The sequence below is a fragment of the Coregonus clupeaformis genome, unplaced genomic scaffold (genome assembly GCF_020615455.1).
Source record: "Coregonus clupeaformis isolate EN_2021a unplaced genomic scaffold, ASM2061545v1 scaf0021, whole genome shotgun sequence".
Classification (NCBI taxonomy): Eukaryota; Metazoa; Chordata; class Actinopteri; order Salmoniformes; family Salmonidae; genus Coregonus; species Coregonus clupeaformis.
Genome location: NW_025533476.1, coordinates 117,640 through 141,476, shown reverse-complemented (window position 1 = coordinate 141,476; position 23,837 = coordinate 117,640). Strand labels below are relative to the sequence as shown.

Genomic DNA, 23,837 nt, shown 5'->3' with positions numbered 1-23,837 from the left:
TGGAATTTGCCCGCACTCCCGATGGGACCAGCTGAAGGACAAGGACTGGGGAACCAGTCGTAAAATGGAAATGTGGCAATTAGTCAGTTAAAGAGGCAGTATACCTCAAGGCAAGGTGAGGAAGCCAAACTAGTCGTCGACTGGAGATCAGCCAAGGAAACTTGAGGTTTTTGGTTTCAACCAATTATGTATATAAACCCTGGATTGTTGATGCTATGTATTGGCCATTGTGAGGCTTTAAAGCCACTGGTAGGCCATATTGGCACTCCCCAGTAGGAGCAGTCCTCCATCGGAATTAATGGAATTCTACAGTATTTCAAGGTCAAAATTACATGTATTTAAGTATTTTTGTTGTTGTAGTGGGGACAGTAACATTAGCCATCTATAAAATTATACTTTAAGGAAAATGTTTTTATATGTTTATGTGTATGTTTAGCTCACATAATATAATTTAAAAGTATGCATTAAGGTGTCAGTAATAGAACAAATGCGGCAAAAACAGATGTAGATTTATTTTTACTATTTTCTACATTGTATATTTATAGTGAAGACATCAAAACTATGAAATAACACATATGGAATCATGTAGTAATCAAAAAAGTGTTAAACAAATCAAAATACAGTGGGGAAAAAAGTATTTAGTCAGCCACCAATTGTGCAAGTTCTCCCACTTAAAAAGATGAGAGAGGCCTGTAATTTTCATCATAGGTACACGTCAACTATGACAGACAAATTGAGGGAAAAAAATCCAGAAAATCACATTGTAGGATTTTAAATAAATTTATTTGCAAATTATGGTGGAAAATAAGTATTTGGTCACCTACAAACAAGCAAGATTTCTGGCTCTCACAGACCTGTAACTTCTTCTTTAAGAGGCTCCTCTGTCCTCCACTCGTTACCTGTATTAATGGCACCTGTTTGAACTTGTTATCAGTATAAAAGACACCTGTCCACAACCTCAAACAGTCACACTCCAAACTCCACTATGGCCAAGACCAAAGAGCTGTGAAAGGACACCAGAAACAAAATTGTAGACCTGCACCAGGCTGGGAAGACTGAATCTGCAATAGGTAAGCAGCTTGGTTTGAAGAAATCAACTGTGGGAGCAATTATTAGGAAATGGAAGACATACAAGACCACTGATAATCTCCCTCGATCTGGGGCTCCACGCAAGATCTCACCCCAAAATGATCACAAGAACCACACGGGGGTAAAAAAAATCCCAGAACCACACGGGGGGACCTAGTGAATGACCTGCAGAGAGCTGGGACCAAAGTAACAAAGCCTACCATCAGTAACACACTACGCCGCCAGGGACTCAAATCCTGCAGTGCAAAACGTGTCCCCCTGCTTAAGCCAGTACATGTCCAGGCCCGTCTGAAGTTTGCTTGAGTGCATTTCGATGATCCAGAAGAGGATTGGGAGAATGTCATATGGTCAGATGAAACCAAAATATAACTTTTTGGTAAAAACTCAACTCAACATGTTTGGAGGACAAAGAATGCTGAGTTGCATCCAAAGAACACCATACCTACTGTGAAGCATGGGGGTGGAAACATCATGCTTTGGGGCTGTTTTTCTGCAAAGGGACCAGGACGACTGATCCGTGTAAAGGAAAGAATGAATGGGGCAATGTATCGTGAGATTTTGAGTGAAAACCTACCTTCCATCAGCAAGGGCATTGAAGATGAAACGTGGCTGGGTCTTTCAGCATGACAATGATCCCAAACACACCGCCCGGGCAACGAAGGAGTGGCTTCGTAAGAAGCATTTCAAGGTCCTGGAGTGGCCTAGCCAGTCTCCAGATCTCAACCCCCATAGAAAATCTTTGGAGGGGAGTTGAAAGTCTGTGTTGCCCAGCGACAGCCCCAAAACATCACTGCTCTAGAGGAGATCTGCATGGAGGAATGGGACAAAATACCAGAAAACAGTGTGTGAAAACCTTGTGAAGACTTACAGAAAACGTTTGACCTGTGTCATTGCCAACAAAGGGTATATAACAAAGTATTGAGAAACTTTTGTTATTGACCAAATACTTACTTTCCACCATAATTTGCAAATAAATTCATAAAAAATCCTACAATGTGATTTTCTGGATTTTTTCTCTCATTTTGTCTGTCATAGTTGACGTGTACCTATGATGAAAATTACAGGCCTCTCTCATCTTTTTAAGTGGGAGAACTTGCACAATTGGTGGCTGACTAAATACTTTTTTCCCCCACTGTATATGTTACATTTGAGATTCTTCAAATAGCCACCCTTTGCTTTGATGACAGCTTTGCACACGCTTTGCATTCTCTCAACCAGCTTCATGAGGTAGTCACCTGGAATGCATTTCAATTAACAGGTATGCCTTCTTAAAAATTAATTTGTGGAATTTCTTTCCTTTTTTAATGCGTTTGAGCCAATCAGTTGTGTTGTGACAAGCTGGGGGGGGGGGGGGTTCCCACCGTGAAGCATGGAGGAGGAGGTGTTATGGTGTGGGGGTGCTTTGCTGGTGACATTGTCTGTGATTTATTTAGAATTAAAGGCACACTTAACCAGCATGGCTACCACAGCATTCTGCAGCGAAACGCCATCCCATCTGGTTTGGGCTTAGTGGGACTATCATTTGTTTTTCAACAGGACAATGACCCAACAGACCTCCAGGCTGTGTAAGGGGTATTTGACCAAGAAGGAGAGTGATGGAGTGCTGCATCAGATGACCTGGCCTCCACAATCCCCCGACCTCAACCCAATTGAGATGGTTCGGGATGAGTCGGACTGCAGAGTGAAGGAAAAGCAGCCAACAAGAGCTCAGCAGATGTGGGAACTCCTTCAACACTGTTGGAAAAGCATTCCAGGTTAAGCTGGTTGAGAGAATGCCAAGCGTGTGCAAAGCTTTCATCAAGGCATAGGGAGGCTATTTGAAGAATCTCAAATCTAAAATATATTTTGATTTGTTTAACAGTTTATTTGGTTACTACATGAGTCCATATGTGTTATTTCATAGTTTTGATGTCTTCACTATTATTCTACAATGTAGAAAATAGTAAAAATAAAGAAAAACCCTTGAATGAGTACGTGTCCAAACTTTTGACCGGTAGTGTAAATCATTGTTTTCAACTAGCGAGGGCACACACCACAGTATTCAATAGAACACAATATGCAATATGATTCTGTATGGTAAAATTAGTCATTGTATCTCTATGTTACAGACCCTCTAAATGCAAAATATGAGATAATACTGGAAATGCAAGAAGTCACAAATGACACCAATCATACAATTTATTAGTAGTTAGAAATTAGTAATTTTATCGGAGGAGTTTGTCATGCACAAGTTCAAGGTGTCCAATTCATTAAGGACTTAAAACGGTCCACACACACGAGCACAGTCGTGAAAGAAGGCACGACAGCGCCTCTTCCCCGTCAGAAGGTTGAAAAGGTTTGGCATGGGCCCTGAAATCCTCAAAACGTTCTACAGCTGTACCATTGAGAGCATCTTGACTAGCTGCATCACTGCTTGGTATGGCAGTAGAACCGCCCTCGATCGCATGGCGCTACAGAGGGTAGTGCGTATGGCCCAGTACATTACTGGGGCCGAGCTCCCTGACATCCAGGACCTCTATATCAGGTGGTGTGAAAGGAAGGCCCGGAAGATTGTTAAAGACTCCAGCCACCCAAGCCATAGACTGTTCTTTCTACTTCTGCATGGCTCATTAATAGGGAGCTTGTGCATGTGACATTAAAAAACTTGAACCTCACACTACAGCTCCAAGCAAAGCTAAGCTGTACTGCACTGGCCTGGATATGCATTCATTATAGTTGCTGGAACCGTGCTGGGTTCAAATACTATCTTAAAATCATTTCAAATACTTTGGCTACTCTGAGCTTATCTGTTGCAATGGAACCATTAGAAAAGTCCAAGAAGTGCAAACACCGCCCAAACACTTTCAAGTATTTGAAACATTTAAAATAGTATTTAAACCCAGGTCTGGACAGCTCCCGTGTCAGTTTTCCCATCCCCTATCCAAACTTCAACCGTTTGAAGTTGAGAAATAAAACTGGCCTTGGACCAGTGCTTAGGGGCAATTTCAAACCACTCTGTATAAAGTGTATAAAGTATAAAGCCTACTAACCCCCTTATGACAGGCTAACCTGGTCAAGGTAACCTGTGCCTGTTGGAAATGCACTCATTAATAGGGAGCCCAGGGCTCTTAAAAAGTACTGCACTATATAGGGAATAGGGTGACATTTGGAACGTAGACCAACTTTAATCTTATTAGTGGCTCAGGCGAAGCATTGTGGGTGTTTAATATACAGCTAGCTGGCATCAACAAGGGGGACTCTGTGACCCAAATGGCACCCTATTCCTTATATAACTACTTTGGACCAGAATCCAATGGGCCCTGGTCAAAAGTAGTACACTATAAAGGGAATAGGGTGCCATTTGGGACGAGAGCCATAACACTAGCAGATGTGTGCATTCTAAATGCGGGGTGAAGAGAGTGGCCATGAAAAGTATGCTTACTTTTAGCATAGTGTTCCTGGATGCATTGGTTGGTGCTTGTTCTATACCAGAGTAGTGAGCATTTGAGGCAATGCTTTGGCAAGGTCAGTTTTTACATCAGCTGCTTCACATCCGATGGATTAACCCTGTAAATTCTTCCCCTTAAGGGACCATTTTTGCTCTCACTTTACATACAGTATTTACACAGAAAGCTGCCAACACTTACTAATCAGAAAATTATCGTTTAATACATATGCCATTTACAAACGCTTTTATGCAACTTACAAGTAGCAGGTTGCAAGCCCCATGCTCTACCAACTGAGCTACACAGGACCACAATGTACACTGTTACAAGTTTGTACAATTTGTACAATGGTACTTAGTAGTTACCCTGGTATAATGTCACCTTTAAAGTGTAACATCTGGCATTAAAACAAAGGAAGGGAATCGAAATAAATGGGAGTGATTACCTTGTCTTCTCTTCAGGTGTGTTGCTGCTTTGAGAGACTTTGGGAGGACGAGGGGTTGTCATTTTGATTTCATCCTGAGCCTACAAAAATATGTATTTCCATCAGAACATATCATAGATGAAGAACTCATGGTTAACCTCTGCAAATAAGGGCTGAGTTTCCCAAAAACATTAAGACCCTCTTTAACGTTAAGATCATTGTTTGTTCATTGCTTATCAATGGACTTTAAATTGTTTTAATGCTAAAGCTGAACTTTAGAATACTCACCCGCTATTTCTGGAAGATCCTTTGCTAATTCCATTGATAATGGTGAAAGACTAGACAGTGTGATTTGTCCTCTAGCTTTCTATAGTGCAAGTTAACTATATGGGGATTTATAGAAACAGGGAGAGATGCTCAACAACAACACCTGCCCTTCTTTATTTGGATGTAAACACTCCCTTTAATCAAGTTCCTAACCTCAACACTGCAGTACAAGTTGTTTTTACTGAAAAAGGCCAGTGCTTTTCAAAGAACTTAAGTCGATTTACAATGCATGTTCTCTTAAGGTTATATATTAACTTATATTAGGCTCTATTTGAACTACAGTCTGCTTTTATTGTTTACAGAAAACCTTTATTTTGTATTTATTCTTTATTTAACCAGGTGATTTGACGGAGAATACATTCTCATTTGCAGCAACGACCTGGGGAAAGTTACGAAACAAACGCCTAGTTACATACAAGATATAAGCAAGCAAAAAAACACACAACACAACAATAATAATAAAAAACAAACATAAGATCAATCATAGAATCATAAAAAACAAAACACATTCTTCCTTAAAAAGGTCCTCACATAGCTGTCTGAACTGCTTCAGATACACCCATACACAAAAAAAAAATGTATGCAAGCATGACTGTAAGTCGCTTTGGATAAAAGCGTCTGCTAAATGGCATATTATTATTATTATTATACATTTCAGTGAATTCTGTGGAGCATTCCACAAGCAATGTGCAAAATAGCTAAAGGCAGATTTACCAAACTCTGTCAAGATTGAAAGGATCTCTAGAGTTAACCATTTCTGAGATTGTGTCTGATAGCTTGTATTTCTGTAGGTTAGCAGAGAAGTGAGGTACGGTGGTAGTTTACACAAGAGGGCTTTATAGACAAAGAGCGCAATGCATCGATCTGTGAGACTTCAAAAGAGGGCCAGCTTACTTTCTCATACAGAGTACAGTGATGTGTGCTGAACCATAAATTATATCACCATAGTGCAAAAATCAGAATGGTTGTCGACTTAATTATTTGTTTTCTGCTATTTAACGTAAGGCATTACCTATTCCTGTAAAATAAGCCCATTTTAATTCGTAACTTCTTAACTATTATTTTTTTTTGTATGTATTTTGAATGAAAGCCTATCGTCAATCCAGATGCCCAGATATTTATACGCGGGAACAAATCAAATGACATTTTATTTGTCACATGCTTTGTAAACAACAGGTGTAGACTAAGAGTGAAATGTTTACTTACAACCCTTCCCAACAATGCAGAGAGAAAGAAACACCCGTTGCTGACAGGTGTATAAAATGGAGCACACAGCGATGCAATCTCCATAGACAAACATTGGCAATAGAATGGCCTTACTGAAAAGCTCAGTGACTTTTAACGTGGCACCGTCAGAGGATGCCACTTTCACAAGAAGTCAGTTTGTCAAATTTCTGCCCTGCTAGAGCTGCCCCGGTCAACTGTAAGTGCTGTTATTGTGAAGTGTAAATGTCTAGGAGCAACAACAGCTCAACCGTGAAGTGGTTGGCCACACACGCTCACAGAACGGGACCGGCGAGTGCTGAAGCGTGTAGCGCGTAAAATGTGTCTGTCCTCGGTTGCAACACTCACTACCGAGTTCCAAACTGCATCTGGAAGCAACGTCAGCACAAAAACAGTTTGTTGGGAGCTTCATGAAATGGGTTACTATGGCCAAGCAGCCGCACACAAGCCTAAGATCCCGATGCACAATGCCAAGCGTCGGCTTGAGTGGGGTAAAGCTTGCCGCCATTGGACTCTGGAGCAGTGGAAACGCATTCTCTCTGGAGTGATGAATCACGCTTCACCATCTGTCAGTCCGACGGACGAATCTGGGTTTGGCGGATGCCAGGAGCACGCTCCCTGCCCCAATACATAGTGCCAACTGTAAAGTTTGGTGTAGGAGGAATAATGGTCTGGGGCTGTTTTTCATGGTTCGGGCTATGCCCCTTAGTTCCAGTGAAGGGAAATCTTAACGTTACAACATACAATGACATTCTAGACGATTCTGTGCTTCCAACTTTGTGGCAACAGTTTGGGGAAGGCCCTTCCCTGTTTCAGCATGACAATGCCCCCGTGCATAAAGCGAGGTCCATACAAAAATGGTTTGTCGAGATTGGTGTGGAAGAACTTGACTGGCCTGCACAGAGCCCTGAACTCAACCCCATTGAACACCTTTGGGATGAATTAGAACGCCAACACCGATCCAGGCCTAATCACCCAACATCAGTGCCCGACCTCACTAATGCTCTTGATGTACTGGGCAATACGCAATACCCTCTGTATTGCCTTGCTGTCGGATACCAAGCAGCTGCCATTCCAAGCGGTGATGCAGCCTGTCAAGATGCTCTCAATGGTGCAGCTGTATAACTTTTTGAGGATCTGAGGGCCCATGCCAAACCTTTTCAGCCTCTTGAGGGGGAAGAGGCATTGTCGTACCCACTTCACTACTGTGTTGGTTTGTTTAGACCATGATAGATCCTTAGTGATGTGGACACCGAGGAACTTGAAGCTCTCAACCCGCTCCACTACAGCCCCATCGATGTGAATGGGGGCGTGCTCGGCCCTCCGTTTCCTGTAGTCCTTGCTGACAATGAGGGAGTGGTTGTTGTCCAGGCAGGTCTCTGACCTCCTCCCTAAAGGCTGTCTCATCTTCGTCTGTGATCAGACCTACCACCGTTGTCGTCAGTTGAGTCGTGCGCGGCCACACAGTCATGGGTTAACATGGAATACAGGAAGGGTCTAAGCACGCATCCCTGAGGGGCCCCCGTGTTGTGAGTCAGCGTGGTGGATGTGTTGTTGCCTACCCTCACCACCTGGGGGCGGCTCGTCAGGAAGTCCAGCATCCAGTTGCAGAGGGAGGTGTTCAGTTCCAGGGTTCTCATCTTAGTGATGAGCTTGGAGGGCACTATGGTGTTGTACGCTGAGCTGTAATCAATCAACAGCATTCTCACATGTGTTCCTTTTGTCCAGGTGGGAGAGGATAGTGTGGAGTGCAATAGAGATTGTGTCATCTGTGGATCTGTTGGGGCGGTGTGCGAATTGGAGTGGGTCCAGGGTGTCTGGGATGGTGGTGATGATGTGAGCCATGATCAGCCTTTCAAAGCATTTCATGGCTACATATGTGAGTGCTACAGGGCGATAGTCATTTAGACAGCTCACCTTGGCGTTCTTGGGCACAGGGACTATGGTGGTCTGCTTGAAACATGTAAGTATTACAGACTGGGTAAGGAAGAGGTTGAAAATGTCGGTGAAAACAATAGCCAGCTGGTCAGCGCATGCTCTGAGTACGCGTCCTGGTAATCCGTCTGGCCTTGCAGCCTTGTGAATGCTAGCCTGTTTATAGGTCGATGTATGTAAGCCGATGTTAGTAAGACCCGTAGCAGAGGGCGTGATCACAAAGTCATCCGGAACAGCTGGTGCTCTCATGCATGGTTCAGTGTTGCTTACCTCGATGCGAGCATAGAAGGCATTTAACTCATCTGGTAGGCTTGCGTCACTGGGCAGCTCGTGGCTGGGTTTCCCTTTGTAATCCGTGATAGTTTGCAAGCCCTGCCACATCCGATGACAGTCAGAGCCGGCGTAATAGTTTTTGATCTTAGTCCTGTATTGACGCTTTGTCTTTTGGTGGCTTGTCGGAGGTCATAGCGGGATTTGCTATAAGCTTCCGGATTAGTGTCCCACTCCTTGAAAGCGGTAGCTCTAGCCTTTAACTCAGCGCGGATGTTGCCTGTAATCCATGGCTTCTGTTTGGGATATGTACGTACTGTCACTGTGAGGACGAGTCATCGATGCACTAATAAAGCCGGTGACTGATGTGGTAAACTCCTCAATGCCATCGGATGAATCCCGGAACATATTCCAGTCTGTGCTAGCGAAACGGTCCTGTAGCTTAGCATCCGCTACGTCGGACGACTTCTGTTAAGGTACTTCCAGTTTGGTGACATGCTGGTAAAAATGAGGTAAGATGGATTTCAGTTTCCCTGCATTAAAATCACCAGCCACTAGGAGCGCTGCCTCTGGTTGAGCGTTTTCTTGTTTGCTTATGGTCCTATACAGTTCGTTGAGTGCGGTCTTAGTGCCAACATCAGTTTGTGGTGGTAAATAGACAGCTACGAAGAATATAGCTTAAAACTCTCTTGGTAAATAGTATGGGCTACAGCTTATCATGAGGTATTCTAACTCATACGACCAGAAACTCAAGACTTCCTTAATATTAGAGATCACGCATCAGCTGTTGTAAAGAAAGAGACACACCTCCCCCCTTGAGCTTACCTGAAGCTGCCCTTCTGTCCTGCCGATGCATAGAAAAACCAGCTAGATGTATATTATCCATGTCCATGTTCAGCCACGAGGACATTACAGTTCTTCAGGTGACGTTGATAGGATAGTCTCGAACGGAGCTTGTCCAGTTTGTTCTGCAGTGATTGTTTGTTCGCCGATAGAACGGAGGGTAGAGGCCGTTTATTTACTCACCGAAGAAGTTTCGTCAGGGTGCCCGCACATCAGCCTCTCTTGCGCCGTGTCTTTCTCTTCCGAGTCTCGGGGATTAGGGCATTATGCTCTGGCTGGGCCACTCAAGGACTTTCATATTCTTGTTCTGAAGCCATTCCAGTGTTGCTTTGGCTGTATGCTTGGGGTCATTGCCCTGCTGGAAGGTAAATCTTCACCCCAGTCTAAGGTCGTTTGCACTCTGAAGCAGGTTCTCATCAAGGATTTGCCTGTATTTGGCTCCACATAATCATTTGCCTTATACTCTTGAGTCTTTCACGTGCCTTTTTGCAAACTCCAGGTGTGCTGTCATGTCAGGAGTGGCTTCTGTCTGGCCACTCTCCCATTAATCCCAGATTGGTGAAATGCTGTAGAGACTGTTGTCCTTCTGGCAGGTTCTCCCATCCCAAGGAACTCTGTAGTTCTATCAGAGTGGTTGAGCATTGGGTTCTTGATCACCTCCCTGACCAAAGTCCTTCTTGCCCGGTTGCTCAGAAGGCCAGTTCTAGGCAGAGTCTGGGTAGTTCTATATTTTTTCAATATCCTAATGATGGAGACCACTGTGGTTTTGGAAACTTTCAACACTCTATAGAAATAGTTTATACCCTTCCCCAGATATATGCTTCATCACAATTAGATCTCGGAGATCTATGGACAGTTCCTTGGACTTCATGGTATAGTTTCTGCTCTGACATACACTGTCAACTGTGGGACCTTATATAGACAGGTGTGTTTCTTTCTAAATCATGCCTGAACAATTGAATTGGCTACAGGTGGACTCCAATGAAGTTGTAGTGACATATCAAGGATGATCAAAGGAAAATGGATGCACCTGAGCTCAATTTGGAGTGTCATAGCAAAGGGCTGTGAATACTTACGTAAATTAGATATTTCTTTATTTCATTGTCAACACATTTTCAAAAATGTCTAAAAACATGTTTTCACTTTGTCATTATGGGGTATTCTGTGCAGACAAGTGGGGAAATGGATTAATCTATTTAATCCATTTTGAATTCAGGCTGAAACACAACAAAAACATAAGTCAAGGGGTATGAATACTTTCTGAAGGCACTGTACTACCCTGAAAGGAGTCTTTGGACAAGGTAAGAGAGCAAACCATGCTTTGGTTTTGTTTACCTGGCCATTTTTTCCAGATGCAAACGTATTACTATCCCTTAAAGTAAAACAGCCTACACTGGAGATTAAGAGCATTTTTAAGTTTTAACGGCACCAGCGTATTCATGAGCAGCTGTTTGCGTAATGACAATGCAGATGATGTGAAACTAAATCAAATCGGTATGTCTCAGAAACTCACTCATGAGCATGGGAGAGCAAAATGACATACATCGGGTTCTTGGTCACCTCTTTGACCAAGGCCCTTCTCCCCCGATTGCTCAGTTTGGCTGAGTGTGCAGCTATAGGAAGATATTTTTTTTAGGGGGTAGATCAGCTTAATATTGCAGATAGATTGTAACTTCCATCAATGTAATTGTCTGCATCACTTCCAATCCCCCATGTTTTTATATAAGGGGGAGTACAGTGGGGAAAAAAAGTATTTAGTCAGCCACCAATTGTGCAAGTTCTCCCACTTAAAAAGATGAGAGAGGCCTGTAATTTTCATCATAGGTACACGTCAACTATGACAGACAAAATGAGTATTTTTTTTCCAGAAAATCACATTGTAGGATTTTTAATGAATTTATTTGCAAATGATGGTGGAAAATAAGTATTTGGTCAATAACAAAAGTTTCTCAATACTTTGTTATATACCCTTTGTTGGCAATGACACAGGTCAAATGTTTTCTGTAAGTCTTCACAAGGTTTTCACACACTGTTGCTGGTATTTTGGCCCATTCCTCCATGCAGATCTCCTCTAGAGCAGTGATGTTTTGGGGCAGTCGCTGGGCAACACAGACTTTCAACTCCCTCCAAAGATTTTCTATGGGGTTGAGATCTGGAGACTGGCTAGGCCACTCCATGACCTTGAAATGCTTCTTACGAAGCCACTCCTTCGTTGCCCGGGCAGTGTGTTTGGGATCATTGTCATGCTGAATGACCCAGCCACGTTTCATCTTCAATGCCCTTGCTGATGGAAGGAGGTTTTCACTCAAAATCTCACGATACATGGCCCCATTCATTCTTTCCTTTACACGGATCAGTCGTCCTGGTCTCTTTGCAGAAAAACAGCCCCAAAGCATGATGTTTCCACCTCCATGCTTCACAGTAGGTATGGTGTTCTTTGGATGCAACTCAGCATTCTTTGTCCTCCAAACACGACGAGTTGAGTTTTTACCAAAAAGTTATATTTTGGTTTCATCTGACCATATGACATTCTCCCAATCCTCTTCTGGATCATCCAAATGCACTCTAGCAAACTTCAGACAGGCCTGGACATGTACTGGCTTAAGCAGGGGGACACGTCTGGCACTGCAGGATTTGAGTCCCTGGCGGCGTAGTGTGTTACTGATGGTAGGCTTTGTTACTTTGGTCCCAGCTCTCTGCAGGTCATCCACTAGGTCCCCCCGTGTGGTTCTGGGATTTTTGCTCACCGTTCTTGTGATCATTTTGACCCCACGGGGTGAGATCTTGCGTGGAGCCCCAGATCGAGGGAGATTATCAGTGGTCTTGTATGTCTTCCATTTCCTAATAATTGCTCCCACAGTTGATTTCTTCAAACCAAGCTGCTTACCTATTGCAGATTCAGTCTTCCCAGCCTGGTGCAGGTCTACAATTTTGTTTCTGGTGTCCTTTGACAGCTCTTTGGTCTTGGCCATAGTGGAGTTTGGAGTGTGACTGTTTGAGGTTGTGGACAGGTGTCTTTTATACTGATAACAAGTTCAAACAGGTGCCATTAATACAGGGAACAAGTGGAGGACAGAGGAGCCTCTTAAAGAAGAAGTTACAGGTCTGTGAGAGCCAGAAATCTTGCTTGTTTGTAGGTGACCAAATACTTATTTTCCACCATAATTTGCTAATAAAATCATAAAAAATCCTACAATGTGATTTTCTGGAATTTTTTTCCTCAATTTGTCTGTCATAGTTGACGTGTACCTATGGTGAAAATTACAGGCCTCTCTCATCTTTTTAAGTGGGAGAACTTGCACAATTGGTGGCTGACTAAATACTTTTTTCCCCCACTGTATATATACATACACACATATATACATATATACACACATACATACACACATACACACACATACATACACTTACTTTCCAACCCCACCACCCTTTCCCTAATTGGAGTAAACTAGTGAACAACAATGCTTAGGCCACTACATCCAGCTTATACTTACTATATACATTTTATGGACACAGTCAATTTTACAATAATTATATTTTGTTTGTTTTTTCTCCTGAACTTCTTCTACTCTCAACCCCTCCGATCATTTCCATGATGTCCATCCGATTTGCTTCTATATGCCATATCTTTCTAACTGTGCTCTTTCACAAAAGCTCCCAACGTACAACCTATATACTTACAGTGAGGGAAAAAAGTATTTGATCCCCTGCTGATTTTGTACGTTTGCCCACTGACAAAGACATGATCAGTCTATAATTTTTATGGTAGGTTTATTTGAACAGTGAGAGACAGAATAACAACAGAAAAAAAACTGAAAAACGCATGTAAAAAATGTTATACATTGATTTGCATTTTAATGAGGGAAATAAGTATTTGACCCCTCTGCAAAACATGACTTAGTACTTGGTGGCAAAACCCTTGTTGGCAATCACAGAGGTCAGACGTTTCTTGTAGTTGGCCACCAGGTTTGCACACATCTCAGGAGGGATTTTGTTCAACTCCTCTTTGCAGATCTTCTCCAAGTCATTAAGGTTTCGAGGCTGACGTTTGGCAACTCGAACCTTCAGCTCCCTCCACAGATTTTCTATGGGATAAAAGTCTGGAGACTGGCTAGGCCACTCCAGGACCTTAATATGTTTCTTCTTGAGCCACTCCTTTGTTGCCTTGGCCGTGTGTTTTGGGTCATTGTCATGCTGGAATAACCATCCACGACCCATTTTCAATGCCCTGGCTGAGGGAAGGAGGTTCTCACCCAAGATTTGACGGTACATGACCCTGTCCATCGTTCCTTTGATGCGGTGAAGTTGTCCTGTCCCCTTAGCAGAAAAACACCCCCAAAGCATAATGTTTCCACCTCCATGTTTGACGGTGGGGATGGTGTTCTTGGGGTCATTGGCAGCATTCCTCCTCCTCCAAACACGGTGAGTTGAGTTGATGCCAAAAGCTCGATTTTGGTCTCATCTGACCACAACACTTTCACCCAGTTCTCCTCTGAATCATTCAGATGTTCATTGGCAAACTTCAGGCCCTGTATATGTGCTTTCTTGAGCAGGGGGACCTTGCGGGCGCTGCAGGATTTCAGTCTTTCATGGCGTAGTGTGTTACCAATTGTTTTCTTGGTGACTATGGTCCCAGCTGCCTTGAGATCATTGACAAGATCCTCCCGTGTAGTTCTGGGCTGATTCCTCACCGTTCTCATGATCATTGCAACTCCACGAGGTGAGAACTTGCATGGAGCCCCAGGCCGAGGGAGATTGACAGTTCTTTTGTGTTTTTTCCATTTGCGAATAATCGCACCAACTGTTGTCACCTTCTCACCAAGCTGCTTGGCGATGGTCTTGTAGCCCATTCCAGCCTTGTGTAGGTCTACAATCTTGTCCCTGACATCCTTGGAGAGCTCTTTGGTCTTGGCCATGGTGGAGAGTTTGGAATCTGATTGATTGATTGCTTCTGTGGACAGGTGTCTTTTATACAGGTAACAAGCTGAGATTAGGAGCACTCCCTTTAAGAGTGTGCTCCTAATCTCAGCTCGTTACCTGTATAAAAGACACCTGGGAGCCAGTAATCTTTATGATTGAGAGGGGGTCAAATACTTATTTCCGTCATTAAAATACAAATCAATTTATAACATTTTTTACATGCGTTTTTCTGGATTTTGTTGTTCTTATTCTGTCTCTCACTGTTCAAATAAACCTACCATTAAAATTATAGACTGATCATGTCTTTGTCAGTGGGCAAACGTACAAAATCAGCAGGGGATGAAATACTTTTTTCCCTCACTGTATTATGTCGAGGAAGAGTCTTGGTGGTTCCAAACTTCTTCCATTTAAGAATGATGGAGGCCACTGTGTTGTTGGGGACCTTCAATGCTGCAGAATTTTTTTGGTACGCTTCCCCAGATCTGTCTATGTATCAATATGCGCTCTCATTTAACCCCTGCACATATTCATGCATAAAACATGAATTTAAGTAATTGTATATAAGGGATTTAAAAGTCTCCACAAATTTAAGTAAATGTATCTAAGGGATTTAAAAGTCTCCATGTGGATGTATTGGGTTCAAATTGAGGTCAATGCCACTTCACATTTTAGGTGTAAGTGATTCAAATGCTGGGTTAATAATACACAATGACATACTCTTTCCAAAGAGATTACTTCATCAGTATACCGTATCTCTTAAATATCTTATAATATAATGTACTGATATGTGTAATACAGAACATACTTTAGGAATTGTGAGGACCAGGATAGGTTTGACTACATACCTTTGGCATTGTGAGGACCAAGTGGCCGGTGATTTGGGACCTCTTCGCTGTCGAGCTGTCAGGCCTCACTTCTGCAGGCAGCACCAGCTGAAAAATCTGTGATGTAAATTATTCACAAGTTTAATTACTAAGATTAATGCCCTGTTCCTACACCGACAAAGTTACAGTATGTCAAATGACTTTAATCATTAGTGGGGATTTTTATAGATACAGTTACGGGAAGAGTTGGAAAAGTTTGCTGAATATCTCACTGTGCAACACATTAATTCATCAAACACTCCTAATTCTACCAGAACTAGACCATATCAGAACAGAAAAAAAGATCAGTCCAAAAGCACAGCCCTCCCACAACTTAAAACCAGAGTCCCTGTAACTGTCAGAGAGTAACAGGTCGTCGAACTGTAAAGTGGACTTGATATACACACCCCGAATATACACACCCCGAATATACACACCCCGAATGACTCTTCAGATACATTTCCTCCGATCCTTAAATTAGTTAATATTAATAAGGGATTTTAACGGCCTCCGCCATTCCGTGATGTGAGGTGATGTATAGTCGGATAAATCACTCGGGGTCCAAACAGACTAACACCACTTGGCATATAACGTAGATCCATAAATCGGCTAACAGCTTGAAGTGCACCCGAGCTGTAGAGCAAGAACCCCAAACCCAGGAAAACTGCCAACGTTTCATCACCCTCATTTGTATCCTCCACAGTTCTTTATTTCTCTTTTTTTTTTTCTCTTTTTTTTTTTTACAAAAACAAAATTACAGTCTCAATTTATTGATCCCCAAACAGATGTTTAATCAGGCTTAAAGGTCACTCTGGCCTGGTTGCATGAGATTGCCCGACTACACTTCTCAGAATATGCTGTAAGGAAAATATGACCATGACTGGACACAAAGATAAACATTCACTCATTGCGATGGCTCACTACTCCCCCTTATGGAAATGAGATGTCAGTCCGACGGATGGCAAAAATGGCAGTTCTCTAACTAACGGTGGATGGATGATGTTTCTAAAAACTTAAAGATCATAGGCAGAAAATGACCTCACGTTGAGGTGCCATAACTTATTTCCTTTTAAAGGTGCACTACTTAATCTCTATTTCCACCCACAGTGAGGCACGCAAAATGTAAAGAGGCAGGTCGTTTGTGGCAAATGTAACTCCGTAGCATTTACATTTGCTAAAACCCACCCATTTGTTTACAATCAGAATCTTTAGGACCTCATTGCACCTTTAACAGTTTGCAGTGCTCTAACAGAGACTATCAGATACTGGGTCGTTCCACAAAAGGAGTGCCTTTTGCGTCCCTTTGATATTTTAAGTAGAAATTGTACACCAATATTGAATATTAAAAGCCTGTTATATTAAATCAAGTGCCCTTTAATATAGACCACATGGATAATTAAATAAATCCGATTTTTAATATGAATAAAGGCTTGCTAAAGTGCCAACATTCAGCATTTTGACATGTCCCTCTGTGACTTCTAGGAAGATTTTAACCCACTTAATCCCAACATTTCTCCAAGTTTCACCATCATTGTAAAGCCCTAGTTATTTTGTTGCTCTGATACATTTATTTCTGAACATTATTATTTATTTAATGTGATTAGTGATTCATTTACATCTGTCCCTCATTTTAGGGTCAACCCTGTTAGTTACATGAACTGAACTCTCGTTATTAATATGGTGAAACTATTAAGTAGTAAAAAAATACAAATACATTCAAAAGAAACATTGAACATCTAATAGTCAAATCATAGAGTAAAAGCAGGTGAGCTGGTTCCACTCTTTTTGGCAATTTTCTGGTGTTTTGTAGTGGAAAACTGAGCAGGGAGACCAACATTCAATCCCCCAGTCCACCTCTTCACCATTCATCCCTCTCAACGGCCTCCCCATCTCAAATCCAGTCTATAGGCCCTTTCACTTGATTTACCCATAAATAGACAGGCTAGAAATGTTTAACAATGTAAAAAATTTTGTGAAGCTTGCATTCAATTACCACTCCCTGTTGCACCAAACATTTCTTATGAAGTTTGTGATGTCACGAGAGGCTGTGTCCTGGAGGGACGTTACATCCCCCTGAGATGGCTGCAAACCCAGACAGCTATGGCTCCATCTGCTGGTATGGTCGGGAACTCCAACCCTCTATGGCCAATCTTCCCACGCAGCTGAAACCAATCAGGAGCTGATGAGCTGAAGGTTTGTTGAAGGGAAGAGACGGTCTCCAAGCTGGGCTCTCTGGAGGACAAGAGTGCTGCACGTCCACTTCCATGAGGAATATAAGGATTTGGAGATACTTACCTTTGGGAAATACTCACCTTTGGATATATGCACCTGTGGAAATACGTGTGGGACATTTGGAAGGACGTTTTGCTGGGTTGGCCACTAGCTGCAACGTGGAATACAGTAAGACTGGGGAAAAGTTATTTGAGCGAGGGAGAGTTATGATTTTGGATGTGGAAGAGACATCCCTGAACTGTTAACCCTTAAAGAGCCACCAGAGAACAGAATTGTGTTATACTTTCGTTAGTTTCCCAAGACCTTTAATAAAATCCTTGTTTTGGTTGAACCTGGTCTCCTTGCACTACTTGAGCAATCCCGCTGAAAGCTGTGTAGCCTCTCGTGACATCACAGATGGTGGAGAATACGGGCACGCTCAAGCGTTGATAGTGCATGTCGGAGGAGGATACCGAAGGTTTGATCACCCAGTTTTCCAAGTTGGCCGTAGGCTCCCCGTCGACTGATATGGAGGACATATTGAAAGCCCTTGTTGCTGGCCAGCAAGCCCAGATGCAAGCAAACGTGGCTCTCTTGGAGGAGCAAAAGAAAGCCAACCTTCTGAAGGCAGAGGAATTGCAGTTGCAGAGACAGAGGGTCGTCCAAAATACCCGCCCAATAAAGGCAAGTGACTTTATGTCTAAGATGGGAGCTACCGATGACATTGAGGCATACCTGCATGCATTTGAGGCCACGGCCACTAGGGAAGCCTGGCCCAAGCAACAGTGGGTTGGTCTGTTAGCCCCCTTTCTAACCGGGGAAGCGCTGAATGCTGTCCGGGACCTGGGCCCTGACCAGGTTACTGACTATGATGCCCTGAAGTCTGAGATCCTCAGCAGATATGGACTCACAAAGTTTGGTATGGCCCAGCGCTTTCACAGCTGGACCTTCCAACCAGACCAACCTCCTCGGGCGCAGATGCATGAACTGGTCCGAATCGCAAGGAAATGGCTGGATCCGCAGAGGAATACAGCAGCGGCGGTGGTGGAGGCCGTTGTGGTGGATCGTTACCTACGCGCCCTGCCTTATGAGGCAAAACGGTTCATCAGTCAACAGGCCTTGACCACGGCTGATCTGACCGTGGAAGCTGTGGAAAAGTACCAGGCCACAGCGGAGATGCTGAATGCTTCCCGAAAAGACCCCAGGAGGGCGGCCCCACCACAAATGGGAAGAACCCGTCCAAAGGACCCCAAGGTCTCGAACCCAGCCACGTCAGGACTTATCCCGGCTCCAGGGGGAGCCAGAAACCAGGCGGGTCCAAGAAGAGTACACCAGGAGGGGGAAACTCGACAGTGTTACCGGTGTGGGGAGATGGGACATATCTCCTGGCAGTGTGGGAAACCAGCCGATGAACCTATGCCCACTGCGGAGTCCTCCAGCTCAGCACCCACACACCGTTTTGCCTCGCTCTTGGGAGTCGTAGATGGCGGCCCAGATCGACCCCCACCTGCCCGGTAACTGTGAATCACCATGATGTGGAGGCCTTACTGGATTCTGGTAGCCGGGCCACCCTGGTGCGTAAGGATTTGGTGGGCCCAACGTGTCTGACCCCGGGAAAGTCCTCCCAGTTTCCTGTGTCCATGGGGACACCAGAGAATACCCCATTACTGAACTTACAATGACCAGCACACGGGGAACCATACACACGACGGCGGGGGTGGTTGATTCCCTCCCCGTCCCTGTCCTAATTGGACGAGACTGCCCAGCCTTTTACCCACTCTGGAGAGAGTCTCAGGAGAGGATAACCCGAGTACCTCGGAAACGGAGAGGCAAGACTCATCCTGGGAAGGCTCCGGTGCAATCCTCCGAATTACTCACTCCCGCCCGGGCTCTGATAGGGATGGCAGGTGCCCAGACCGACACAGAGACGGAGCTACAGAATCTGGACAAAGAACTGTCTGGTCTGAAGGGGACCGCTGAGAGGTATCGTTTGTTAAAGCAACAGTTAGACATGAAGACAGAAGAGTTAGATATCCTCCAGGCTAAACTCCAACAGAGCTCCTTCCATAAGCAACAGGAGGAGCTGGAGAGGCTGCGCAGGACCATCGAGGAGTGTGAGGAGACCCTGCGCAGTAGTAAGGAGGTCCAGAAGAAGGCAGAGGAGAAGTACAAGGTGTTGGAGAACAAGATGAAGAATGCGGAGGCAGAGAGAGAGAAGGAACTGAAAGCTGCTCAACAGAAGCTAAACTCTGCTAAAACCAAGGCTGATGCGTTCAGTAAGAAACTCAAGGAGAGACAACAGGAGGCTGAGTCCCTGGTCCTAGAGGTGGAGGAGTTGAAGAGAGAGCAGGCTGGCAAGCACCACGGCAATGCGGACGCCCTCTCCCGGCGTGATACCTTCTTCGCTGCCTTTACCCCGACGAGGACGTCGGTCCCGAGGAGGGGGATGTGTGATGTCACGAGAGGCTGTGTCCTGGAGGGACGTTACATCCCCCTGAGATGGCTGCAAACCCAGACAGCTATGGCTCCATCTGCTGGTATGGTCGGGAACTCCAACCCTCTATGGCCAATCTTCCCACGCAGCTGAAACCAATCAGGAGCTGATGAGCTGAAGGTTTGTTGAAGGGAAGAGACGGTCTCCAAGCTGGGCTCTCTGGAGGACAAGAGTGCTGCACGTCCACTTCCATGAGGAATATAAGGATTTGGAGATACTTACCTTTGGGAAATACTCACCTTTGGATATATGCACCTGTGGAAATACGTGTGGGACATTTGGAAGGACGTTTTGCTGGGTTGGCCACTAGCTGCAACGTGGAATACAGTAAGACTGGGGAAAAGTTATTTGAGCGAGGGAGAGTTATGATTTTGGATGTGGAAGAGACATCCCTGAACTGTTAACCCTTAAAGAGCCACCAGAGAACAGAATTGTGTTATACTTTCGTTAGTTTCCCAAGACCTTTAATAAAATCCTTGTTTTGGTTGAACCTGGTCTCCTTGCACTACTTGAGCAATCCCGCTGAAAGCTGTGTAGCCTCTCGTGACATCACAAGTTAAACATGTGCTCTTTATGACAGAATGTTAATTAGATGAAATCAAAGGTTTTTGGGTGGAACAACCCTACCGACCGTAGTTGAACAAATGTTTGGATATCCAATATCTTCTGTACGCATTGATTGCGGTCTTGGCTTTCAATGACTGTGAATCTTGTGGTGTGTTCCTTTCCTCATCATCTTAGTGGCATGTTTAACATTTTGCTGAATTACATTTAGCTGAATTAACTAATCACGCATTTGTGATTTAGTGTGATTGCGTCGTACAAGCATGAGTTAACGAGAGACCAGAATGACACTGGAGGGACTTCACACTTGTTTTGACACTTCTAGAACTAAAAGCCATGTTGCATCTCACAAATGTACCGCCTGCAAATAATACTGCCAGGCTGCCATAACTCAGTGTAATCGCAGCACTGGGCCAGGTGCCTGCAGTCTGCCTGGCGACTTGCCCACTGTTGCCCAATGCAGCGTGTAGGAGGACTAGCAGTTGGAATCGTCGGCGCCCATCAACACTCTCTGTAAAAGGTGCGAATTCTACCCTGCATATTTCGGCGTGCTTCCGGTAAAAGAGCATGCGTTATTACATTTATGCCATATATGTCAACATATGACATGAGGATGCGCTAAGCAACACAGAGTCTGTGGAACAACAGCCTGAAGAACAACAGCCTATGTGATAGCAGCAAAGAAAATAAAAGAGGAATAGCCTTGACATACACACATTGGTGAGGAAGAAAGGAGCATTTTAGAAAGTACTAAGGTCAATTGAACTACGATACTAAATCCTTATCTGTGACCTATATTTGTCATAGGAAAAGTGTATTAATAGTCATGTTAGATGGGCCAGAGGTTGGTCTAGCAGTAGGGCTGCCACCTCCAGGACACATATTGCCCCTGGAGACCAACATTCAATCCCCCAGTCCACCTCTTCACCATTCATCCCTCTCAACGGTCTCCACGTCTCAAATCCAGTCTATAGGCCCTTTCACTTGATTTACGCAAGCCACAGTGCTTGCTGGGTTCGCTCTTACGCCGTTGAAAGACAATGGCTTGCCCTGCACAAAGTCGTTCTTGCACGAGTCAAGTGAATGTGCCTTATTCCTGTCCAACAATTACATTTGAAAGGACAGCAGAATTCCGTTCTCCTAACAACATATATTCATGATAGACAGAAGTTGATTGCTAACTGATTACAACTCAGACTTTGCAACATACAATATCCAACATGTGAGGGAGTACCTTTCCTTTGACAGTCACTCGGACGTACGTTGGTTGAACATCAACATCCATCAGGGAAGTGTCCATATGTCTGCATATAAAACAGTGGGAAAAGGAATTCAATTTTTACATGGGGATACTGTATATAAGGTAAGTCTTATATTTTACAATTATACCAACCTGTAGACTTCCAGATCCAAGACAATGGTGTTATTGTCCCCATCTTCTGTGAGATTGAAATCCAGCCTACGGATCATATTGTTATTAGATAGACCATTGATGTTTAACTTACCAAAGTGAATCTTGTGTGGGCCAAGCCACAAACATCTCTTTGAAACAAATGCCACTACAACATGTTATCTGATCTGCATTGGTCTCAATGCTTAGAACAAATGTTACTGTACATGCTACTGACACATCAGTGTGAAACTCATATCATTCATCATGAAGACTCATGTCAACTCAAGTACATATACAAACTCCAGGGCACTCTGATCCAGTAAGGAACATTTTTAAAGCCTTTCTTAACTTGGTATATCCTTATCTTATCTTTATTCCATATGTAACTCTGTGTTGTTGTTGTTTTTACCGCACTGCTTTGCTTTATCTTGGCCAGGTCGCAGTTGTAAATGAGAACTTGTTCTCAACTGGTTTACATGGTAAAAAAATATATAAAAAAAATAAAAATCTCAGCAACCCAAAAACAAATCTCCGACCAGCTTTCGATATGGTTTTAGGGGGAGAGGTTGAGATGTTTGGCCTGGTGTGAGTGGCGGAACCAAGGCGGATCCTCTTTGGCAGCAGACCAAAGTCCACAAACCCTCTCCTCTGAATGCCTCCTCCAAGTATATGGGTCAAATAAACCACTCCCCTTCCATAATTCAAAATATGCCAGGTGAAGGTGCACCCTCGCAGATTGTGATTAAGTGTTCAGCCCAGAGACATACACTCAGCGGCCAGTTTATTGGGTACATCCATCTAGTACCGGGTCAGACCTAGGGCTGTGGCGGTCAGCAAATTTTGTCAGCCGGTGATTGTCAAGCAAATAACCATCTCCTGGCTTCCACACAAGCCACTGATGCAGACCTTTGGAACATCTACATTTTAAAAAGTCTAATAAATCCATGTAATATAGCCTACACCTCCACAATAAATCCAATATTTATTTTAGACAGGCTAAAGAAGCATGATATGAAGAAAATGTAGTCTATTTCAGAAGAACAGAATAGAATACTCAGAGTTGTCCTTATGATAAGTCCTGATGTGGCTATGCCAGATGAATGTGGGCTACACTAGTTCATTTAGCAGACAAGATTAGCATAGAATTCCGTGGCATTACTTTATAGTATGAAGAATACAATTGAACAAATCTGAATAAAATAGAAAGGCTATTTTCTCCAAATGATTTGAGGGAGTGAGCACATGCGTGTTGAGCGGTTAACAAAGAAATAGGTATTCCTACAGTGCATTCGGAAAGTATTCAGACAACTTGACTTTTTCCAAATGTTATTACAAAAAAGCATTATTCTAAAATGGATCAATCTATAAATAATACCCCATAATCACAAAGCGAAAACAGGATTTTAGATTTCTTAGCAAATTTATTAAAAATAAAAAAACAGAAATACCTTATTTACATAAGTATTCAGACCCTTTGCTATGAGACTCAAAATTGAGCTCAGGTGCATACTGTTTCCATTGATCATCCTTGAGATGTTTCTACAACTTGGAGTCCACCTGTGGTAAATTCAATTGATTGGACATGATTTGGAAAGGCAATCACCTGTCTATATAATGTCCCACAGTTGACAGTGCATGTCAAAGCAAAACCCAAGCCATGAGGTCGAAGGAATTGTCCGTAGAGCTCCGAAACAGGATTGTGTCGACGCACAGATCTGGGGAAGGGTACCAAAAACATTATACAGCATTGAAGGTCCCCAATAACACAATGGCATCCAGTAAAAGGCACATGACAGTCAAAAGACACCTAAAGGACTCAGACCATGAGAAACAAGATTCTCTGGTCTGATGAAAC

At 43.5% G+C, this 23,837-nt stretch overlaps 1 protein-coding gene across 1 annotated transcript in view; it reads right to left on the bottom strand.

The window, feature by feature from the left end:
- The window catches only part of dnaaf11 (dynein axonemal assembly factor 11), an 86,652-nt gene that overhangs the window by 29,791 nt on the left and 33,024 nt on the right, over positions 1 to 23,837 (bottom strand). The window contains exons 8-11 of the mRNA XM_041841120.1: positions 21,983 to 22,048; positions 21,824 to 21,893; positions 15,303 to 15,398; positions 4,960 to 5,039 (exon numbers count right to left, since the gene is read on the bottom strand). Coding sequence (XP_041697054.1) covers positions 4,960 to 5,039; positions 15,303 to 15,398; positions 21,824 to 21,893; positions 21,983 to 22,048 — 312 coding nt within the window. The remainder of the gene's footprint in view (positions 1 to 4,959; positions 5,040 to 15,302; positions 15,399 to 21,823; positions 21,894 to 21,982; positions 22,049 to 23,837) is intronic.